This window comes from Myotis yumanensis, unplaced genomic scaffold (assembly GCF_028538775.1).
Source record: "Myotis yumanensis isolate MYYU_CA2020_CCGP unplaced genomic scaffold, mMyoYum1.0.hap1 SCAF_5, whole genome shotgun sequence".
NCBI lineage: Eukaryota > Metazoa > Chordata > Mammalia > Chiroptera > Vespertilionidae > Myotis > Myotis yumanensis.
This window is the reverse complement of record NW_027223756.1, coordinates 87511339-87530176: the sequence shown is the minus strand read 5'-3', so window position 1 is coordinate 87530176 and position 18838 is coordinate 87511339. Positions and strand designations below refer to the sequence as shown.

The 18838-nt window shown below is 49.1% G+C and overlaps 2 protein-coding genes across 2 annotated transcripts; one reads left to right on the top strand and one right to left on the bottom strand.

Annotated features, from left to right (window-relative positions):
* Nucleotides 1-4199: 4199 nt before the first annotated feature.
* On the top strand, nt 4200-9936 carry GCDH (glutaryl-CoA dehydrogenase). Its single transcript, XM_070416224.1, has 11 exons — nt 4200-4380; nt 4469-4504; nt 4794-4937; nt 5084-5146; nt 5421-5591; nt 6224-6353; nt 6436-6652; nt 7129-7232; nt 7498-7623; nt 7941-8101; nt 9363-9936. The coding sequence occupies exons 1-11, from the start codon at nt 4290-4292 to the stop codon at nt 9434-9436; spliced, it is 1317 nt and encodes a 438-aa protein (XP_070272325.1). The 5' UTR covers nt 4200-4289; the 3' UTR covers nt 9437-9936.
* Nucleotides 9937-10053: 117 nt separating this feature from the next.
* On the bottom strand, nt 10054-12338 carry SYCE2 (synaptonemal complex central element protein 2). The gene is made up of 2 exons (XM_070416225.1): nt 11862-12338; nt 10054-10545 (listed from the first exon to the last, which is right to left on the bottom strand). Exons 1-2 carry the CDS (start codon nt 12228-12230, stop codon nt 10342-10344), a joined length of 573 nt encoding a protein of 190 aa, XP_070272326.1. The 5' UTR covers nt 12231-12338; the 3' UTR covers nt 10054-10341.
* Between the last annotated feature and the right edge of the window lie 6500 nt (nt 12339-18838).

Below are 18838 nucleotides of genomic sequence, written 5' to 3'. Positions count from 1 at the left end.
CAATCCTGTCAAACATAGATGCAGCCTCAGACACAAACACACAGCCCTTTACAAACACACAGTGATGTAGTTCTACACACAGCTAACATTAGACACAGCCTCAGCCACAGCCACAGCCACACAAAGGACCATACGAAATCTACAACCTTTTGCAGTCACGCCGCCTATTACTGGTCACACAACTGTACAGATGCCAATGTCCGGCCATAGGGGCACACTCATTCAAACGCAGGCAACTGCACCAACATGGAATGAAACACCCTAATGGGAAAGACACAGGACCTTGCCCAGACACAGACACACAATCAGAGGTGGTGTGCCACAAATGCATCACACAAGAAGACAAAAAATTATGTGCTAATAAGTTTTTTGGGTGGGGGCAAAAAGTAATGTAAAAGCCAGTTCTTCACACTGACTAGAATGACTACAAGAAGAAGAAGAGAAAAAAGGAACATACCAATTGTTAGCAAAGGTGTGGAGCATTAGAACCCTAGGACACTGCTGGTTGGAATATATTTTTTAAAAATTTCCTATTCAAATCCTCTGCCCATTTTTTAAAAATATTTTTTTATTGATTTCAGAGAGAAAGGAAGAGGGAGAGAGAGATAGAAACATCCATGATGGGAATCATGGTGGATCAGCTGCCTCCTGCAAGTCCCCCACTGTGGATCGAGCCCATGTCCCAGGCATGTGCCCTTGACTGGAATTGAACCTGAGACCTTTCAGTTCGCAGGCCGACGCTCTATCCACTGAGCCAAACTAGCTCGGGCTGCTGGTTGGAATATTAAATGGTGCAACTACTGTGGAAAACAGTTTGATGATTCTTCAAAAAGTTAAACTTAGTGTTACCATATGAACCAGCAATTTCCCTCCTAGTATACACCCAAGAACTGAAAACAGGGACTCAAACACAGCAGCATTACTCACAACCGCCAAAAGGTGGAAACAGCCCAAATGCCCATTATGAAACGAGTGAGTAAACACAATGTGGCCCCTTCATACAATGGGATGTTATTCAGCCATAAAAGGGTTGAAATTATAATACATGTTACAATGCGGATGGACCTCAAAACAAGTGAAAGAAGCCAGTCACAAAAAGCTACATATTGTTCTATGAAATACCCAGAAGAGGCAAACCTATAGAGAAAGAAAGATTAGTGGTTGCCAGGAGTTAGAGCCGTGGTTCTCAACCTTGGCTGCACATTAGAATCACCTGGGAATCTTTTTAAAATCCTGATTTCTGGGCCTCATCCTCCGGAAATTCTGTTTCTTTGTTACTAATGTTGTGGCCCCACCCCATAACAAAGAAACAGAATTTCTGGAGGATGAGGCCCAGAAATCAGGATTTTAAAAAGATTCCCAGGTGATTCTAATGCGCAGCCAAGGTTGAGAACCACTGAGTTAGAGGGAGGAGGGAGTGGGAAGTGACTGCTAATGGGTACAAGGTTTCCTTTTGGGATGATGGAAATGGTCTGGAACTAGATAGAGGTAGTGGTTGTGCAACACTGTGAATGTACTAAATGCCACTGAATTGTACATCTTATTTATTTTAATATATTTTTGTTGATTTCAGAGAAGGAGAGAGAGATAGAAACATCAATTATGAGAAATATTGATTGGCTGCCTCCTGCATTCCCCATTCTGGAGATTGAGCCCGTAACCGGGGCATGTGCCCTTGACCAGAATCGAACCCGGTACTCTTCAGTCCTCAGGCAGACACTCTATCCAAATCAACTAGGGCTTGTACACTTAAATGGCTAATTTTATGGGACTTTTACTTCAGGAAAACAAATGGCTGGAATTAGAGTGGTTTTCTGGAGAGAAAACCCGTCTCTTCTAAAAAAAATTTTTTTTATTGATTTCAGAAAGGAAGTGAGAAACATCAGTGATGAGAGAGAATCATTGATCAGCTGCCTCCTGCACGCCCCCTACTGGGGAATTGAGCCGGCAATCCGGTCATGTGCCCTGACCAGGGAATTGCACTGTGACCTCCTGGTTCATAGGTCGACACTCAACCACTGAGCCACACTGGCCGGGCAAAACAGAGTCTCTTTTAAGGAGACATCTTGGTTTAGGACAAGGCACTAAACAGGCGTGCTGACTCTGAAAGATGAGGCAACAGAGTAAGGGGCCAGAGAGAAAGAGGCATTTGGCTTCAAGATGAGGCTTCTGGGAGGATGTGGCCTGTAGGAATACTGGACTTTGAAGGACAGCAAGGCCTGAGCCTTGATTTTGGTTTCCCCCTGGGCATAGAGAACTCCAGCACCCACAACAGCTTCGGGGCAAGGAGCTTTGGAAGAAAGGAAGGAGTAGAAAGAGGTCACTGGCTCCAGGAGGAGGGTGGTGTCCAGAAAAATAAGAGCTACGCAGAATCCCAGATATTTCAGGGTGGCGTTGGACTGCCTACTGTGTGAGGAAGAAGATTCAAATAATTTTATTTTTATATTAAGGAAAATTCAGGCCCAGAAAGCGGGAGAATCCAGGGACACCAAGACCTCAGGCACTTGGGGACTTGCAGGCCAGAGATCACATTCAGACACAACCCCACAGTTACTCCCATCACACCCAGTCACAGTGTGTGAGGCAGAGCGTGCTACACACACTACACTCCCCAGAGTATCTATGTGGGAAGAAGTGTTCCTGGGTGGGCAAGGGCCTGTTCTGGGAGTTGGGAGGCCTGGATCCCAGTCCTGGTGCCTGCTCGGCACATGGCCCACTGTGACCTTGACCAAGTCTATTTTGCAATCTGGACCTTATTTTCTCCAAATGGGAATGGTCAGGATATGGTAGATGTGTGTCTTTCATATATAGATATGTTCAAGCATGATGCACCCAGACATATGCAAACTGCATAAATGCTCTTTTTTTAAAAAAATCTTTTTATTGGTTTCAGAGAAGACGGAAGAGGGAGAGGTAGAAACCTCAATGATGACAGAGAATCATTGATTGGTTGTTTCCTGCACGTCCCCTACTGGGAATCGAGCCGGCACCCCAGGCATGTGCCCTGACCGTGACCTCCTGGTTCATAGGTCGACGCTACACCTGCTGGGCCATAAATGTTCTTAAAAGCGACCTAGGTAAGTAAGGCCACTCACTCAGGCATATGTCACAGGCAGGCACATAATTACACACAACTGCACATAGGCTAAAATACACTGACATATATAGATATACACAATCACAGACATAAACACAAATATCTAGTCATATTATCACAAAGATAACAGCCACACCTAGAGAGAAAACCACCGAAACACAGACACACGGACACACAGTCACACAGATACAAGCTTGCAGTCACACAGACAAGAAATTACAAAGACATTCAGCCACACTTAGGACCAGTCACCGACAGTAACACAACCACTCAGTCAACAGTCCCAACGCCACAGGCATAGTCAGTCCCACCCACATTCAGATACAGTCACTCTAGCACATGGACACACAGAGATGCTCGGAACCACCGAGCGCAGAGAATCGCACCAGGCCGCACACAGGCACACACTGTCACCTGCGGCGACCCGTGCTTCGGACAGACCGGCAGACAGGTTGGGCTGAGGTGGCCCGTCAGAGCCCACCTGCTGCTCACATACTCCGCACCCCATTAGAGGAGACCTCCAGGTCTGGACTTATTTTTCTCCTGCCTCAGTTTCCTCCTTTAACCCCTAATTCCTTCGCACACGCCTCCTGCAACTGGCCAACCAAGAGGGGGCCGAGCCCCCTCCTAGGGCCAATTAGAGCAGGAATACAGGTGGCCAATCGGGTTGGCAGACTCGTGTGCGTGCGTGTGCGTGTGCGTGTGTGTGTATGTGTGTGTGTGTCCCTCTCCCTCCCCTTCTCTCCTCTCTCTTTCCCTCCCTCCTCTCTCTCTCTCTCTCTCTCTCTCTCTCTCTCTCTCTCTCTCTCTCTCTCTCTCTCTCTCTCTCTTCCCCCCCTCCCCCTCTTTTCCTGTTTTGCTCCTTAAAGGAGCTCTCGTTCCTCGGTCTGTGTCCGCGGCTCCCTGGGACAGGCCTGCCATTGCTCCTTTAAAAAGCAGGCCCGTGAAGGAGCCCGTCTGAGGACGAACCAATGAGAAGCCCCATTCGGCCTCCGCCCCTCCCACCCCGCCCCCCGCCGGAGGTCAAAAGCCTCCGTCAGTTGTTCCTTGGCCCGTAAAGGGAGCTGGAAGGCGCTGTCTGGGGACTGGCCAGAGGGGCGAGGGGCGCAAGGGACCGGGCCTGCGGCGGGAGCCACCCCGCTCTGACGTCCCCGCGCCTCCAGGTGCCGTGGTTGCTGCGCCCGCCGCCCGCATGGCCCTGAGAGGCGTCTCCCTGCGGCTGCTGAGCCGAGGACCCGTCCTGCGCTTGCTGCGCGGATGGGGCTCGGCCGCGGCGCTGACCGGTCAGTGCCGGGTCGCGGGTGGAGTGGGGAGGGTGGAACTGGAGACTCCAAGAGTTTTCCGGGGTGATTTCTCGTCCTGTGTTTTCAGAGAAGGGCGGGAAGACTCAGAACCGACCGGACAAATGTAAGGACCCCTCGTCGCGCGTGCGTCTAAGGCCCTTGTCCTGCTGTCTGTCTGCCCGGTGGGCACTGTCCCAGAGTCCGAGGGCTGCCCGGGCAGGGAGGCAGGGCCGTGGCTAGGGCCGGAGGCACTGAGTCAACAGTGAGTTTCCGGGGGAAAGGCCCCCGTGCCAGTCCTGTTTGCAGCCCACATCCGACCTGGGCCCGATGGGGTGGAGGATTCTGGGAGAGGCGCGCGGTGGGCTGAGGGAGATGTGGGCTGGGCTGAGTTGAGCCCCTGCTCCCTGTCCCAGCCTCGCGCCCTGAGTTTGACTGGAGGGACCCGCTGGTGCTGGAGGAGCAGCTGACAGCTGATGAGATCCTCATCAGGGACACTTTTCGCACCTACTGCCAGGAGCGCCTGATGCCTCGCATTCTGCTGGCCAATCGCAACGAAGGTGCCCAGGCGGGCTAGTGGGCACCCTGTCCACCATACACACCACCTCTGCCTACTCTAGCTGGGCTTCTGGGCACCTCTGTCCCTGGGGTGGGGTCTCCAGTGGGCCAGAGGTAGGCCTGACCTTGGTCATCTGTCCATTTGCAGTTTTTCACCGGGAGATCATCTCGGAGATGGGGGAGCTTGGTGTGCTGGGCCCCACCATCAAAGGTAGGGATAAGTCTCTCTCCACACTCGACAGCCCCACCTGTGTGCTGGAAAGCCCCTTACTTCCCGGAGCCTGTTTCCCAGTCTGCAAAGTGAGGCTGTTGTCCCTCAGTCCCGCTGTAGGGCTGAAATGAGTAAACCCTCAAGCGAGGGCCACCTTAGCACTCCCTGCTTGGGTGCCCCTATGTATCTGTCTCTTGGGCCTCAGGAGTCACTGGTCCCAGCTGGCAGGCTTTGCCCCCCATTGCCCTGTCTCCTCTCCCCACTCCCCCACCAGGGTATGGCTGTGCTGGAGCCTCATCTGTGGCTTATGGGCTCCTGGCCCGGGAACTGGAGCGGGTGGACAGTGGCTACAGGTCAGCAATGAGTGTCCAGTCCTCCCTCGTCATGCACCCCATCTATGCATATGGCAGCAAAGAGCAGCAGCAGAAGTACCTGCCCCGGCTCGGTGAGTGGCTTCCTGTGGAGCTTGGTGGAAGACAGTCCCCGTGGTCTGGAACTCAGGGATGGGGCTGTCCCCTGAGCCTACCTTCTCTTCCCACTTCAAGGATAGCACCAACGGCCACCTGTACCCTCTGCCAGAGCCTGGGCTTCATCCCATAAATCCTGGCCATCTACTCCTAGGTCTCTCTTGACTCGGGCCCCTGCTCACAACCATCATCTCCCTCTTGATTTGCTTTGTTTCCCCCATCCCAGCCCAAAGTTTAAAGTCTTAACTTCCTGACTGGGTCCAAGAGGCCTCATCTGTGGTCACTCTCTTGATGTGTTGCCCTAGTCAGACTCAGTTATTTGGAACTCTAAATGTACCACTGGGCCTTTGCACATCCTTTTCCCACATCCAGGACTGCTTTCTCCACGCCTTCTCCTGTTTAGCTTTCATGCCCCTTCAAGAGATTTAGGTGACTCCTGTGGGTCCCCCATCATGGCATGTGACTATGGCAGGGGAGAGGGAGACCTGTCCCTTCACCACCTGAAGTGCTGTGAAGGCAGGGCCAGATCTGCCTTAGCCTGGCTCAGTGGAGAGGGTGACCCTTTTCAGTTGAGGGTGTAAATGAGGGACACCCTGTCTCATACCTACAGCCAAAGGGGAGCTCTTGGGCTGCTTCGGGCTCACAGAACCCAACCACGGGAGTGACCCTGGCAGCATGGAGACCAGAGCCCGCCACAACCCGTCCAGCAGGAGCTACACCCTCAATGGGGCCAAGACATGGTGAGGGGCCTGGGTACCTCAGGTGGGTAGGCAGAGGCAGAGGGGTGGCAGCCAGATCCTCACTGTCTGTCCCACCCCCTAGGATCACCAACTCGCCTGTGGCCGACCTGTTTGTAGTGTGGGCTCGGTGTGAAGATAATTGCATTCGGGGCTTCCTGCTGGAGAAGGGGATGCAGGGCCTCTCGGCCCCCAAGATCCAGGGCAAGTTCTCCCTGCGGGCCTCAGCCACGGGTATGATTATCATGGACGGTGTGGAGGTACCAGAGGAGAACGTGCTGCCCAATGCCTCCGGGTTGGCGGTGAGCAGAGCCACCTTGGGAACTGGTGTTGGGTCACATGCTGATTCACCTTTCTTGGGCAGGCCCTGTGTTGGGGACCAGACAGACATGGTCCCTGTGCACGTCCCTTTCTGGTGATTATCTTGCTCATACTGGCTCTGCCCAGGACACATTGAGCCAGAATCAGCTTAATCCTTTGACACATGCACATCTTCCTGTCTCCTATGTCAGCTCCTATATCTGAGCAGTCAGTCCAGATCCTGGGCTGGGTAGAACTGTGTGAAAATCAAGAATGAGTAGGCACTGAGCAAGGCCTGCCATGCATGAGCTTTGGTGCCAGGGCTGCGTGTGATTTAAGTGGCCTCCCTAAATCCCCCCATTTATACTGACTATGTGTCTGGGTGTCTGAGGAGAGTGTCCCCCTCTTCAGAGCTGGTTCTGCACACACCCTCTCAGCTCTTTCCTGATGGAGATAAGGTCCCCTTTCAATCCTATAGGGTCCCTTCGGCTGCCTAAACAACGCCCGGTATGGCATTGCCTGGGGTGCACTTGGAGCTGCTGAGTTCTGTTTGCACACAGCCCGGCAGTACACCCTGGACAGGTGAGTGGGGGCTGACCTGAGAGCTTCAGGTTCCATCCTGTACCCCACTGGTGACTCCCCAGCCCAGCCCACCAGACCTAGGCTCCCTGCTGTGTGAAATAGCCGGGGAAGGCCCGCTGAGCAGTGATGGGTTGAGTCAACGATGGCCAGCACGAGTTCGGCAGGGACTGAGGCAGCCTGGAAAGGCTACCTGGGCCAGTGGAGCCCTGGGAGAGGACTGGAGAGTGGGCCCCCTCTTTAACTTACCCTGACCTTGCCTGCCTAGGATACAGTTTGGCGTCCCACTGGCCAGGAACCAGCTGATTCAGAAGAAGCTGGCGGACATGCTCACCGAGATCACACTGGGCCTTCATGCCTGCCTGCAGCTTGGCCGCTTGAAGGATCAGGACAAGTAGGGGCCATTTGTAGTGGGAGGCAGAGTGGGACAGCTGCCACAGGACCCTGTGCTTCTCCTGGGCATGGTGGTTGCTGGCCCTGAGAAGAAAAGTCCTTCCTACCTGGTGGCCCTTGGGGTCCTGATCCCTTTTCTCTTGGCCTTGATGGGCCAGGGCCCACCCTTCTTGTCCCTCATGGGGAGCCTGGTGCCTGCTGCTTTGACTGTCACATGGGGAATCCTCCCCCTGGCTGGTTTGTCTAGGGTGTAGGGGTGCCTGGAGCAGGATCAGCTCTTTGTAATCAACACTTGTTACATATCTGTGTTGCTTCCAGGGCCACTCCGGAAATGGTCTCCCTGCTGAAGAGGAATAACTGTGGGAAGGCCCTGGACATCGCCCGCCAGGCCCGAGACATGCTGGGGGGAAATGGGATTTCTGATGAGTATCATGTGATCCGGCATGCCATGAACCTGGAGGCCGTGAACACCTATGAAGGTGGGGCTGGATTCTTCAGGGAATGGGATGGTTGCAGTGGCCTCACTATCTGGGGAAGAGGGGCAGGGACAGCTGTCACCACTGGCAGCATGATATGAGGCAGCTCCCACCCTATATTCCTCATCTGAGTGGCTCACACTGGGACCTGGGATGTGAGGTGCTCTCTGATCTTTCATGTTGCTTGGAGGTGTTCCCAGGAGTGCTGATGGCTTTCTCAGGCAGCCCCAGAGTGGGGCATGATGCCCAGTGAGCTGGTGATACAAAGGAGAATACACACAGGCCACTCCATGTTATGTTAAGAGAAAGAGAACCATTTGCACTGTGGTGTTTGCAGCTGGCAACTGGATGTGATGCAAATGGGGTCTGGAACCCATGCCTCATGGGAAAACAGATGTGGAAAAAGTGGGACTGAGTCCTTGAAGGTGTAGGAGCTTCCTAGGCAGAGACGGTGAAATAGCTTCTGTGTGCTATTCTGGATGGGACATTCCACAGACTAAAAGAGGGAGGGGTGGGGGGATCCTACAGGTGGGAATGACCCTTAGGATAAGAAGAAAGGGTCTTCAGATGATTTTAGGAAAGGGAAGGGAAGGGTCAGGTGTGCACTTTAGAGAGTAAACAATCATTTTGCTCCATATAAGGGAGACAGTAATCTTTGCCTTCTGACCCTGGAAGCTGAAGAGCAAATGAGAGCACGGAGGCATGTAAAGTGTTACCCAAACTCAAGGGCAAGTGGCAGCCTCAGGACAGAGTAGCTCAGCTGGGCAAACCATTAAGTGATGTTTGCTTTCGCATCCTTCCTGTGGATGAGAAAGGGCCTGATGTGCGTCCAGAACCCATCAGAACTCACCACCTCCATGGGAAGGAAGCATGGCTGGGTTGAAAATCAAATGTTTAATGAACTGTGCAGGGCTGGGGTGGGGTAAATTTGCCACATGTTGGGGACACCAAATCTGGGCCCATGATGGTGGCTGGACTCCCTGCCTTTGGGTCTGGCACAAGCTTTTTGTTTTGTTTTTTCTAAGATGCATTATAGAACTGTGAAAAACAATTTTCTCAGTGTGGCCAGAATGGTGGCCTCTGAGCCTTCTCTTGGTGGCTGTCACTAAGAGGTAACTTTCTCAGAAGCTGTCAGCATTCGCCATCTTTATGGGCTTGTTCTTCTTCCAAAGTAGTAGCCTGGGGAGGGGAAATGAAGATTGACTTTAAAGGGAAGTGGTAAGCTGTTAAGACACCAAACTAACTTTGTATTTATCTTGTCCAGGTACTCATGACATTCACGCTTTGATCCTCGGAAGGGCAATCACAGGGATCCAGGCATTCACAGCCGGCAAGTGAATACACTTCACCCAGGAGCCTGGATGGTACCGAACCCCTTCCCAGGGAGCAGCTGTGCTCTGCGCTTACTCAGGGAGGTGGCAGATGGAGCCAATTTTTATGTTGGGAGGTGAGAGACACTGATTTTTAAATTACAAAATTTCCCTTTTGAAGTCACTCATATGTGCTCCTGATAAAGAAGACGGACTCTGTACCAAGTTTCTCAATCCAGTGGACCCCACTTAGCTTGGAACAGAAGCTTCTCTTGACAGGAAGCAGGGAAAAGAAAGAGAGTGACACAGAAGCAACCTCTGTGAGACCTGATCTGGTGTCTGACCGAGCAACAACCCTCCCTCTGAGTTCCCTGTGTACCCGCTGACCTTCCCATCTGGGGGATAAGTGCCTTATGCTGACGTTGGGGCAGAATGTGGGGGAGAGAATAATAAAGAGTCTGGGAGGGGGGCAATGGGGTGAAAATTGGGGACATCTGTAATACTATAAAAAAAGAGCTGCATGTCTGATCCTCAGTGTTGGGCCACATTTACTTGTAACCACTACATGAGTAGTCCTTTCAGTCACAGGGAAATGAACATGAGTGGGGGCTGGGAGGTACTCATGTGGGAATTTCTTGTGCCCCCACAGTGACCTGGCCCTTGTCTGCATCTTTGCCTCTGCTGTAATAAGTAAACCTGGTTAGGCACTGCTCAGGGCTGTGGGTGGAGGGGACTTTGTCCTTTCTATCACCACAGAGCTGGCCACACAGGAGTGGGAAATAACAGTGGGCTGGCTTCTCAGCTCCAACACCCCATGTTTACAGGAGAGTATGGCGCCACAAGCGAGATGGCAGGAGCTCCCGGTTCTGTTACATTTACTTTCATCTCAGCCCCTACAACTCTCCTCCTGCAGAGCCTCCTGTATGGGTGTAGTCATACCTCTGGCTGGACACACAGGTCTTGGAAGTCTTTGTACACAGTCTCCACAGTGTGGCACACTTGTTTGAGCTCTGTTTCCAAATGGCTGATCTTTGCCATTTTCTGGGTGAACTCTTGGAGCTTTTCCTGAATGATCTTGTTGTGGTGATTATAAAGTTGATACATCCTCTCCTCTAGCTTCTCTGTCAGATCTGAAACCTTTTAAACAATATGACATGTTTTTGAAAAAATCAAACCAGAGGCATCATAAGACATGTGTTTTAAGTGGCTCCCTAATATTTCTGCAGTTTATCATTAAAAATTGTTAAAAAAAAAAAAAAAAGGCCAGCCTGTAATGGCTCTGTGGTTGAGCATCTACCTATGAACCAAGAGGTCACCGGTTCAATTCCAGTCAGGGCACATGCCCTAGTTACGGGCTCAACCAATGATGTTTCTCTTTCATCAGTGTTTCTTTTTAAAAATTATATGTGTATTGACTTCAGAGAGGAAGAGATAGAAACATCAATGATGAGAGAGAATTACCCCGATCAGCTGTCTCCTGCACGCCCCCTACTGGGGATCGAGTCCGCAGCGTGGGCATATGCCCTTGACTGGAATTGAACCTGGGACCCTTCAGTCCCGCAGGCTGACACTCTAGCCACTGAGTAACACCAGCTAGGGCCAATGTTTCTATTTATCCCTCTCCCTTTATCTCTAAAATCAATAAAAGCATAGTTTTAAAAAATGGTAAAAAACAACTCCAGTGAGTAGGAGTGAAAATTGCCTATATTAAGAAAAAAATTTTAAAGCAAGATTGCAAAATGATGTATACCGTATAGGCTCCACCAGGTTAAAAAGAAAGTACATAACAGAGACTAGAAGAAAATATGCAACAAAGTAGCCTCTGGGTGGTGGGATCATAGGAATGTTTTCATATTTTTTTCTGCTATGTTATGCTCTATTTAATTTGCTATGTGTACTGGTAGAGATGGGAGGGGGCAAAAAAGGTGGGGAAAAGTCAGCCTGTTGTCAAGAGATGTCCTACTCCTGAGATCCCGTGTGCATTCTGAAGAAGCATCAGGGGTAATCATTAACACTGTACCTGAACATAACAGGCTTTGTTAGACATAAGCCCTGGTCATGTTGAGGGATCTCTACTCTGCCACCAAAGCCATTTGACTTCCGGAGGAAAAATGGTTGTGTTAACACAGATTATGCCTCAATCCTCTACTCCCAATAGCCATTAGTCCTGGTGTGTAATAAGGTGACCGGGCTGTGGGTGCAGCTAGGCCTCGGTCTCTCATTCTGAAAAATTATTTCTAAACCTTACTTTTCCCATCTATAAAATGGGTCCATTCTTTGCAGAGCTGTTGGAAGGGTAAAATGAGGTAACAAATGCAAATTGCCTGGCACCATGCTGGGACCATAACATACTCCACAGTGGTTCATTCTCCTACCCTTCACCTTTTAGATAAGGGCTTTCCCTGCCCCACCCACTGGGGTTTTGCAGTGTGTGTGTGGGGAAATCTTATCACCTTGATCTTGAGGCTGTCCCTGAAGTTGGTCATGAGTGCATGGTCCTTCTGCCTGCTCTCATTGATGTTTTCGATCAGCTCCTGGGCCCTCTTCTTCAGGATCTCAATGCTAGAGTCCAGAGATGAAAAGTAGGGTCCCGACTTCCCTTCCAGCATCATCAGCTGGCGATTGGCACTGGAGGTGGCGATAGAAGGGCTAGAAACCTGACTTCTGAAAGTATAGGAAACCGAGGTCAGCCCCAAATTCTCCCCAGAGTGGCTGACATGAATTAGCTCCATGGTGGGAGAAGAAACAGTGTTGTGTATCTCCTGTGGGTGACGCTTGGTTATTTCATGCACCACTTCTGCCCTGAGAGGCAGGGATGACATCCCTATTTTATAACTAAGAAAACAGACCCGAAGGCACACAAAAAGCCTGCCCAAACTTCCAGAACAAGAAAATCTGCCTGACCCCGAAACACATAGTAATTTTATAACATCAACTTGCTGTTCTGAAATGAGCATCAATAATTCTATTTATAAATAGTATAGATGCTTTCTTAGATGGATCTTCCTGTCACCAACCTGCTGTATTCCTTTCTAAATTTTTTGGGTGATGTCTGCAGCCTGCAGTCGATCTGGGGTTTAGTGTACCTGCAGGACTCTGCTCCCACTAGATGAGGCAGCCAGTCAAGAATTATGTTAAAAGATTTTTTTAAATGCACAAAAAAGTTAGTTATGTTTGTACACTGTATACATAACTATAGTAATCTAATTCAATTAAATGTCATATTAGTAAAATGGTAAAAAAAGTGACGGCTGTCTAATAAAGCTAAATTGAATGAATAAAAGTGAGTCTAATTTTTAAAAAATATTAAATCAGGTATGGGGAGACAACTATAGATTGGAACAAAGATCATAAAAATCTAGAAGGATCTGGCCAATGTGGCTCAGTGGTTGACCTATGAACCAGGAGGTCAAGGTTCAATTCCTGATCAGGGCATTTGCCTGGGTTGTGGGCCCGATTCCTCGTATGGAGCGTGCAAGAGGCAGTGGATCAATGATTCTCATTGACATTTCTATCCCTCTCTACCTATCCCTTCCTCTCTGAAAGCTATAAAAATATATTTAAAATAAATAATGTTTTAAAATCTAGAAGGACTCTGTATACAGATCACTTTGTCATGGCTTGTAAGTTTTCATTCTTCTTTTAAAAATATATTTTTATTGATTTCAGAAAGGAAAGGAGAGGGAGAGACAGAAACATCACTGATGAGAGAGAACCATTGATTAGCCACCTCCTGCACACCACCCACTGGGGATCGAGCCTGCAACCCAGGCCTGTGCCCTGACAGGGATTCAAACCTTGACCTCCTGGTTCATAGGTCAACGCTCAACCACTGAGCCAAACTGGCCGGGCCACTCTTCTTTAAAAACAAAATTGGAAATTGTAGGTAATACATTATTAATGAGGTATATGGGGGAAAAAGTTGCAATCTGGTCAGCAGACTTATTAATGTTTTAAATTAAGATAAAGTGTTTAAGCCCTGGCCAGTGTGGCTCAGTTGGTTGGGGGTCATCCCATGCACTGAAAGGTTTCTGGTTCCGTTTCCCTGTCAGGGCTCACACCTGGTTTGCAGGCTCCATCTCTGGTAGGGGGGTGTAGAAGGCAGCCGAGAGGCAGCAGATCTATGTTTCGTTCTCACATTGATGTTTCTCTTTTTGTCTCCCTTCCCTTCCTCTCTAAAAATCATTTTAAAATCTTTTTTAAGAAAGGTGAAATGTATAAGGCAAGCTTTATTTATTTATTTACTTATTTTGCTTTTTCTTTGCTTTATCTGCCAGCATGTTCTATCTGCCAAGCACCTTGTCACTGCTTTGGGGTCTGTCTGCTCATCATCTTTACCTCATAACTGAGGACACAGGCTCAACCTGGTTACTTTCTCAGGATTAACAGCTAGTCTGTGGCAGAGCTGGGTGTGGCACCCAGCTGGCCCAACTCACAGCCCATGTCCTGCTTCCTCCTGGGTCCTCAGTTTCTCTTTTATCCTTTGAGGTCCTCCCAATTCTGAGACTTGGAGGTGCCAGCCACCACAGGGATTCCTGAACATGCCAGTTCATACACAACTATAAAGTCTGCCCTGACTGGAAGCCAGTCACTGCTTACTTGGAAAAATACATCTTGATTTTTAAAATATATATATATTTTTGATTTTAGAGAGGAAGGGGGCGGTAGAGATAGAAACATCAATGATGAGAGAGAATAATTAAATGGCTGCCTCTTGCACGCCCCCTACTGGGGATTGAGCCCCCACCCAGGCATGTGCCCTTGACCAGAATCGAACCCAGGACCCTTCAGTCCACAGGCCGATGCTCTGTCCATTGAGCCAAACCAGCTAGGGCTACATCTTGATTTTCTGATGCTTTCTTCATAACACTATTTTTCTTGGCTTTTTCCTGACAGCCTGAGCTCTTCCTTTTGGCTGAGAAGAGAAGTACAGTGAAATCGAGGCCCACGGATCTAACTGTCCTGGTCCTCGTGCATTCCTTGCCAGATTGCTTCTTGCCTCTGTGTCCTTGCACCTGCTCTCTGACTCAACCCATGAGACCTAGCCAGACCACTGCCTCCTTTCAGAAGCTGTCCAGGACCCCCGTACCTATCACTACGTTAGCTTGTCACTACTCACAGCCCTATCTCCCCAGAGAGATGGGTCACATTTATCTTTGCATTCCTAGCATCCAGCAAATAGTAAATCCTCCACTGTTTGCTGAATGAATGAAGGACACCTTCTGTCAGACCTATTCCTCCCTCCTTTGGCTTCTCACAAAGCATGCAAGTTCAACAGCCTCCAAGACAAGACACTGTGTCCAATGCATTTTAAGATGGGAATGCTGATATTTCTATAGCAAACATTTACATCAGCTAGAAAGCAACAGACCAACTAAAGCAGTGGTTCTCAACCTTCCTAATGCCGCGACCCTTTAATACAGTTCCTCATGTTGTGGTGACCCCCAATTTCATTGTTTTTGTGTTTTTTTAAACCAAAACTTGCTCTTTATTCCAGTTCTCTTTACCTACTACAGAAACTTTTTTTTTTACTGCTTAAAGTATTACAAAGGGTATTACATATGTGTCCTTTTTTTTCCCCCCGCCCTTGACAATCCCCTGGCCTCCCCTACCCCCCAGTGTCTTATGTCCATTGGTTATGCTTATATGCATGCATACAAGTCCTTCGGTTGATCTCTTATCCCCCTCCCTCCTGCCCCCCAACCCTCCCTGCCCTTCCCGCTGCAGTTTGACAATCAGTTTGAGGCAGGTCTGCCTCTGTATCTATTATTGTTCGAAAGTTTATAATGGTCTTTATTATCCATGAATGAGTGAGATCATGTGGTATTTTTCCTTCATTGACTGGCTTATTTCACTTAGCATAATGCTCTCCAGTTCCATCCATGCCGTTGTAAATGGTAAGAGTTCCTTCTTTTTTACAGCAGCATAGTATTCCATCGTGTAGATGTACCACAGTTTTCTAATCCATTCATCTACTGATGGGCACTTAGGCTGTTTCCAGATCTTAGCTATGGTGAATTGTGCTGCTATGAACATATGGGTGCACATATCCTTTCTGATCGGTGTTTCTGGTTTCTTGGGCCCAGTTTCATTGTTACAAATTGAACATAATTAAAGCATAGTGATTAATCACAAAAACAATATGTAATTATATATGTGTTTTCCGATGGTTTAGGTGACCCCTGTGAAAGGGTCGTTCGACCCCCAAAGGGGTTGCGACCCACAGGTTGAGAACCACTTAACTAAAGGCTCTGTGAGCATTCTTGTCTTGTTTGCTAAGCAATTTACAACCTCCGAGCATACAATTACTCTTCTTTGTTAAGGGGAGGTGAGGCAGAAGGATACGAGTTCAGATCTGTGACACAATGACATTTTAACATTCAGACTTTTGTAATATCTGGATGCACATGGAGAACACAATGCTTCTAAAAGGACAGCCATGCTTTGCACAGTGGTGATGGAGCTGGGGTCATGGGTTCCAACACCTGGCTTTAACTTCGCTAAGATCTCAAACACTAACTACCCTTCTGTTCTAAACCCTGGGCTCAATCACTTCACTCTCTGGCTGATGGTCTCAGCCCCTCTTCCCTTCTATTCTGTGCCACACCCACTTGCCAAAACCCCACCCTGGCTCTCTATAACCAACCGCTGTTTCCTCTCTCTCTCTCTCTTTCTCAAAATATTTTTATTGATTTCAGAGAGGAAGGGAGTGGGAGAGAGAGATAGAAACATCAATGATGAGAATCAATGATCTGCTGCCTCCTGCATGCCCCCTACTGGGGATTGAGCCCACAACCCAGGCATGTGCCCTGACCAGGAATCGAACTGTGACTTCCTGGTTCATAGGTTGATGCTCAACCATTGAGCTACACTGGCCCAGTCAAGCCTGGTCTCTTTTCTCACTCTCAGGAACCTGAGCCACACTGAGAAAATCATGACCTAATAAACAAGGTCACTACAGCGTCCTGCTCTCCAGCCTTAGGGCCACTGGGTATCCTGTCTGTGCTCTGGTCATTCCTCCCACCAGCCATACCAAACCATCATTCTCCCATCCCTGACCCCACCACACTTGTCTCCCCTTCCCCTGAACAGATACAGAAATATGCAGGCAATAACCCCCTCCACTGTTCACACTGCCCTTCTTTTTTCCAAACTCCCAGCTGGGCAGGCAGGTGAGTCATTCTGGGCTCCCAATCCCCTGCCCTGTATCTCACCCTCTTGTGTATTTGTCTACTTCCTTTGGCGGTTCTTCCTTCCCACCCCCAGGGCATGTCTCCTAGCATTTTAAAAACACCATCAACACATCCTCTCCCCTCAAACATCAGGTCTTCCTCAGCGAGTCACCTCCCTCTTTACTCCCCATCACCACCAAGATTCTAGAAAGTGATGCCAACGCTTTCTGAGCACATTTTCTCACCTTCCACTCGCTTCTCAGCCCACTGCAATCAGTTCTAAAATGAAGCAGCAACTGCCTAAGTCCCCAGTGATACCTGGCAGACACCTCCCTTGACTCTTGGCAGCAGCTGGTGCTATTGACCATCCCCCCGCAACCCACCCCTGTAATTCCTAACACCTGGTGTCCCCAAGCTCTGTCGTTGGCCTTACTCTCTTCCCTTCACACCCTTGTACACACTCTTGCTCCAAAGACAGGCCTCACTCACATATATCTTCCCTGCTGACCTCTCCTGTCAACACCCCTAGGCCCCAGCTGTCCTCTATGCACAACCTGTCATTCCCCAAAGGCCCACTTGTAGCTGAGTATGCCCCAGCAGTCCCTTTCCCTGAGTCCTGCCTGCATCTTCTAGAAAGTCTTCCCTTGCAGAAACCGGTTTGGCTCAGTGGATAGATCGTCGGCCTGCAGACTGAAAGGTCCCAGGTTCGATTCCGGTCAAGGGCATGTACCTGAGTTGCGGGCACATCCCCAGTGGGAGATGTGCAGGAGGCAGCTGATCGATGTTTCTCTCTCATCAATGTTTCTGACTCTCTATCTCTCTCCCTTCCTCTCTGTAAAAAATCAATAAAATATATTTAAAAAAAAAAAAAAGAAAGTCTTCCCTGGCTGGTTATGTGCACACAGCACCTACAGTGTCACTGCCTGAACCTCAGCCTTCCCTCCGGCCTCATTCATCTTCATATCCCTATACCTCCTCCTCATGGCAGGATTAATAAAGGTGTGTCAAATAAAAAAATGACTAGTGGGGGCTTTCATTAACATCCATACTTCCATGTTTCCCTAACTTATCGTCCCCAGCCCACACTTCTCCCTGAGCTCCCAACCACGGGTGACAATGTACCAGCTACCTCCCAGCCCTTGCCACTGGGCTGTCCAGAGGCATCTCAAACTCCTCCACATTTGCACACCAACATCATCATCATTTTCCCCCTTACCAAAGCCATCTGGTTCCCAAGCCAGAAACTTAGCAGTGAGCCTGGAGCTTGTCTTCTCTCAGTCCTTACATATCCTGTCAGGAAACCCTCTCATTTCCACCTCCTTAACCTCCCTCAAATTGATCTAGAGAACCCCCACCAGCCACAGGATCAAGTCTAAATTCCCTAACACAGCACCAAGGCCTTCCAGGACCCTGGGCCTCTCTCTTCAGCCTGACTCTTTCTTTTTTTAAAAAAAGTTTAAAAAATATATATATTTTATTGATTTTTTACAGAGAGGAAGGGAGAGGGATAGAGAGTTAGAAACATCGATGAGAGAGAAACATGGATCAGCTGCCTCCTGCACACCCCCCACTGGGGATGTGCCTGCAACCAAGATACATGCCCTTGACTGGAATCGAACCTGGGACCCTTCAGTCTGAAGGCTGACACTGTATCCACCGAGCCAAACTGGTCAGGCACAGCCTCTTTCTACCCTCCACTCCCAGCAATTTGGAACTTTCCACAATTTCACCAAACCCATCGGCCTTTACTTGAAATGACTTTCCCTTTCTGCAACTTTAGGAGGTAACACTCAGAGCTTCTGCTAGTGCACCCACACAGCACCTTAACTTACAGATCACAACACTCTTAGTTAATTCAGAGTTTTTTTCCAGGATGCTGTGCAGCCTGGGGATAGGGGCTTGCTGAATACCTAAATGAATGAACAGAGCCTGGTGTAACATTCCTGCTGGAACCCTTCTTGTATCCATGGTTGCCTTATTGACTCAGCAGTGTAAGAATCCTGACATTAAAATCAATAATAAGGGGGGGGGGATAAAATCAATAATAAAACCAGGTGCCTCTTTTTGTGTAATTGCTCACAACCTGTTTGAGCTGCTGAAGCAGTGGTTCTCAACCTTGGCTGCACATTAGAATCTTTTTAAAATCCTGATTTTTGGGCCTCATCCTCCGGAAATTCTGTTTCTTTGTTATGGGGTGGGGCCTCAACATTAGTAACAAAGAAACAGAATTTCCGGAGAATGAGGCCCAGAAATTAGGA